We start from the raw sequence: 4,636 nt of genomic DNA on the forward strand, positions 1-4,636 counted from the left end.
ATGTGATATTGATATGTAGATATTTACTCACAGAAGGGTATGAATTGATGATTATGCTCTGCGTTCTTTTTTTCTTTCTTTTTTCTCCCTATTGATGTCTACATGGGTAAATGAACTAGACATTCTTCTACAGCCATGGGATATCGTTAGTCTCATGCAGACTCTGACAATACCGTGTTGCTATTACAGTCGGTTAGCCGCTATAAGTACATACAATAAATTCAAGCAAAGCCGATAGGATAGGCCTTTCGTTAGAGGATAGATGCATGCTTAAGATATTTGAGAATGCCTTTGTTAGAGTAAAGTCTTTTAACACGTTTTCAAAACCCATCCGTTCATTCGCTGAACCATCGATTTTAGGATGATGTAGTAAATCACTTTTGTTGTGAACCACCAGGTGGCATGATGTTGTCACTCAGCTAGCATAGATTCCCAAGAAATTCTTAGCGGGTAATATGAGTGCCTATGCTCAATCATGAGGGCATCTTAAGTATTGCGTAGACCAGACTACAATCAATGTCATTGCCAGGACAATTGTATTTATATTATGGGCTTTCCTCATTGAGCAGAGATTTCATGGGCACTGAAACAGTACGCGAGTCCAGATGGATAGCCAGCCCATCATCTGTAAATTCTATCAATGCCTGTAATACAAAAATAGCTAGAACATAGCCACTCCAGAGACTCGCCTGCTGCAACGCTGTTCATGTGAAACTCGTGTAAAATAATTGTGGAATCCGTCATGAGCGAGTTGTCTGCCAAGAAAAAAAAAAGTGGTATCAGTTTTTCAGTCGACACGCCAGTCTAAGATCACTATCATGTAATCTCCGACGGGAAGGATATCGTGGCCATATTGGTGGAGGACACCCAGGAGGTGTCAACGACCTAATGATTCATGTCCTTCCTGTTTTCTGCTTTCTCCGCCGCACACACACCGCATCTATTATTCAAGGCGTAAGAAACATAGACTCGGCAATTATAGACAGCTGATCTTTATTCTTTGATATGTCACGTCTTTGCACCTCCGCCCCCTGGGGCTTCTTCGTCACTATCGAGAGACCCGGTGCTACTTTTACTGGTCTCGGCGCGGAGCGCAGCGCCCTCATGCGATTCCATCTTTAGGAGTTTCTGCTTCTTTAGCAGATCGGCACCTGAAGTAACTTCGAATTCTTCATCTTCTTCCGACTCAGACTCTTCACCGGGCTTCTTTTCCACGGACAACGAACCCTTTGCGCGAGTCTTGGGCGGCTGTCGGCTAGATCTCCTAAACAAAGTCGAGGGTTCAAGGGGTTTGATTGTAGGGTCATAGGCAGCGGGAAGCCCGACAGCAACGGCCACACGATGTGCTTCCTCGTCGGCGGTAAGGTGGGGTTCAATTTCGTATACACTGCTGTTGTCCATATCGGCTTCATGCTTCTGACCTCCCAGTATATGGATATAGCCCTGCCGAGAGGGATCGCCAGCTCGCTTGGCCTTCTTTTTCTCCCGCTTCTCAGTAGGGCGTACCACAACAACGGGAACCGGGGAGTATTGGAGGCAATACTTGGAGAATGAACTACGGTTCACTAGGAAACCTTGGACGCCATCCATACTACGTCCTTTGGTCCCGACAATCAACATGGACGGCTGATATATTTTGATCTAATGGGCAACTTTGGTTAGTCAATCAGATCGAGAAGGCTAGACCTAGATAAACACTTACTAGATGTTGGAACGTGTTATGCAATTTCCCAACAGCATATTCCAAAACTAAACTAATAGCACGGTTCTGGGTATTTTTAGCTTGAATCGATTCCATCAAATTTTTGGCATCCTCTTGGTATGTCTTATCGGTTAAGCGAATTTGCGTTTCGATCACCCTGACGCACACTATCTCGTCGCCGTCGTCGACTAGCTCATCTAGAAGCCATTGGAGGGCGTGATCTGAATACGAGTTATCATCGACACCGACCATAAAGATACGGTGGCGGCGTCTGAATTGAAAGCCTGCATGTCGAACATTGAGGGTGAAGGAGATAGGATTGTATGGTGTAGGGTCGCCGAGGGGGATGTTGTCAAAAGCCACATGGGACTCGAACCTTTGCGAACGAGGAGACTGGGTCAGCGTTTCAGTTGCCATTAGGGACCTGTATGGCAGGAGGTATAAGATACACCCGCAATGCGCTCAAGAAAAGGTAGACGTAGAGTGAGACAGGTATATTCGGAGCTGCAAATAGGAGGAGACTGCGACGATGGACCTAGCCTCATCTGTTCTATCATGCCACTGCTTGGTGCCGAAAGAGGACAGAGCCCAGGGGTTCATTGGGGAAGAGGAGGGGGGTGGGGGAAAACAGGCAAGCGGGGTATCGTGGAGTGACTAGCGAATGGTTGTGGATGATAGTTGACGGAGCTCATCAGACGTCATGCGACCTAGCTTGGCGATAACCGAGAGATCTCGACTCTTTTGCCATTGGGACACTTGGAGGCCTCTGATCATGAACGCTTCATGCAGCGGGACTATTATGATTTCTAGAGAAGCGAATTGCAAAGCTTATGCCGGGTGTTACTAATCAGGCTGCGGCCTGTTTCGGTTTATCTTACTTCAGGTGTCTGGGCCGATGCAGAATTCCATTGAACGGTGAATTGTCCGAGACCAACAGCCCAGATTGCATCATAGCATCTGCACCCTCTTGGTTGCGAGCCCATCCACGTAGCCAGGCAGGGACGAAAGAAGACCGTGGAAACGACAAGGGCAGAAAAAAAGCAAAAGAGATGTAATTGACTCACCTGCGATGAGGCGGCGAGGCGTCTCTGATACGACTTCCACCGTGGGGCTTCTTTAATCCCTGCGGGAGTGATGGGTTATGGGGCGCTCGAAAGGTGACGTTGCCGAGGGAGCCCTTCCTCGAGTTAGGCGCACTACTACCTGAACTAGAGGCGGTCTCACCAGGCGTCGTTGCGCTCGCATCCCCAGTATTATCCGTCTCTTTCCCCTGATTTCCGACATCGAACGTTACAAGATGCTTGGTCTCGGGATGGGATGCGGAGGTGTTTCGCTTTGCACCGTCACCGGCGACGGGCGCTTGTTTCTTCGCGAGGCTAAAGTAGTCGCCCTTGGGGGTTGGTTGCGACTTGGGTGAGACATCGCTCTCGGGGCTTGCGACTGGGTTCAACTTGTCGCCCGACATGCTGGTCGATGACGACGGTCTGGAGTGCTTTCGGCGAGATAGCTGATGTTGAATAATATGTCTAGACCTAACTCACGTAGCCTCAAGTGGAGGGCGGAGGAGGCAAACCCGAATCGAACAGCATTGAGGGAGAAGGGCTGCGGAAGAGACCAAAGAAGCCTTGCGGCCAGCTCGACGAAAGGTTAGATGAGGCGTGCGGGAAGTAGAAAGGGCCCGGGGTGCTCACGTCAAGGCAAAAGCTGCGTGGACTGGAGATGTTTAAACCGAAAAAGGTGAAAAGAACTTCGTGGATGGGCGGCCCTGGCGGGTCTTCGGTTTACCACAACCTGGTGATCGTCGGGTGATAGCCAGGTGTTGAGGCGACCAGGTTCCGTAGGTTCGGTAAGTAGATAGTGCTGTAGCGTCGTTGGGAAGGGTTGTATGGATAGATAGATGCTGTTGAGGTGTGGGTTGGTGATAAGAATGTAGCGCGAATGCGGCGAAAAGCAGCAAGAAGCTCGGGCTAGAAAGACATGGACCTCTTTGGCTGTACAAAACGAGTAAGTCTCCTTCTACGTAATTCCAAGCTCGACACAACTACAACACAGTCGACACGCGTGCACCAAGACGGGTACAGGTGATGGAGATAGTTGCACGGTTCACGGTTCCCAGCTTGTATCATATGTTGCTGAGGTTTCCTGGAAGGCCAGCTTTGCGCCAGCACAGAAAAAAAGAAAACTCCTTAGAAGAGGCGTAGGCGAAGGGGGGACCGGATTCCATAAAGGAAGGGAACAAAGCAACAGGAGAAAAGGTGAAGAAGTGTAAAAGTGTGTCTGGGGTAGGTACCTCCTTACATGTGTGGAATTTCAGTTGAGTCGAGACCACGTTATGGACCAAGTTAAGTATGCATTAGACTGAAGGGCACAACCCACCTTATTTTAAGTCGGGCCCCCTCTCTCTACATAGAGACTCGACATACAGAGGTGTCCTCGTAGAGTGATAACAACCTATGAAGAGGGGGTGGATATTCCAACAAAAGCGGTTCTGGAACAATAGCACAAGACCTAATGTTTCGAAGAACCCTACGTACCTAAGGCTAAGTGCCCAGGTGCCCAGGGAAGGGAGATGGCTCGGGCCGTACAAGTAGTGCGAGTAGTAGTGTGAGTACGTAGAAAAGCAGAAAAGTCGAAGGTGAAGTGGGCAAGGCAGGGGAGAGATGAGAGAGGTGGGCTGAGGAGGAGGTTTCTACGTGGTTGCATCTCGAACATTATCAATACGTATAATTACAAACCGGTTCGCGCAGGACGAGGCAGGGTAGGGGATCCTTGAATATGTCATAATACTAAGTAATTCAGCTGAGAAACGCGCGAAAGCCAAGAGGGCTGGGGGGGGGGGGGGGGGGGGGGGGGGGGGGGGGGGGGGGGGGCGGGGTGGGCGGCGGGGGGGGGGGGGGCGGGGGGGGGGGGTGGGGGGGGGGGGGGGGGGGGGTT

At 50.2% G+C, this 4,636-nt stretch overlaps 2 protein-coding genes across 2 annotated transcripts in view; both read right to left on the reverse strand.

Annotated features, from left to right (window-relative positions):
- Nucleotides 1-1,008: 1,008 nt before the first annotated feature.
- On the reverse strand, nt 1,009-2,119 carry F5B22DRAFT_632824 (uncharacterized protein; the record flags this gene model as incomplete). Its single annotated transcript, XM_047976743.1, has 2 exons — nt 1,009-1,641; nt 1,703-2,119. 2 exons carry the CDS (start codon nt 2,117-2,119, stop codon nt 1,009-1,011), a joined length of 1,050 nt encoding a protein of 349 aa, XP_047835668.1.
- Nucleotides 2,120-3,247: 1,128 nt separating this feature from the next.
- F5B22DRAFT_152493 (uncharacterized protein) overlaps nt 3,248-4,636 on the reverse strand; it is a 1,569-nt gene continuing 180 nt past the window's right edge. The window contains exons 2-4 of the mRNA XM_047969154.1: nt 4,237-4,488; nt 3,394-3,693; nt 3,248-3,326 (exon numbers count right to left, since the gene is read on the reverse strand). Of these exons, the coding sequence (XP_047835669.1) occupies nt 3,395-3,693; nt 4,237-4,414 (477 nt within the window). The 5' untranslated portion in view covers nt 4,415-4,488 and the 3' untranslated portion in view covers nt 3,248-3,326; nt 3,394. The remainder of the gene's footprint in view (nt 3,327-3,393; nt 3,694-4,236; nt 4,489-4,636) is intronic.

Source organism: Xylaria bambusicola (genome assembly GCF_022495145.1).
Source record: "Xylaria bambusicola strain CBS 139988 unplaced genomic scaffold F5B22scaffold_2, whole genome shotgun sequence".
Lineage (NCBI taxonomy): Eukaryota > Fungi > Ascomycota > Sordariomycetes > Xylariales > Xylariaceae > Xylaria > Xylaria bambusicola.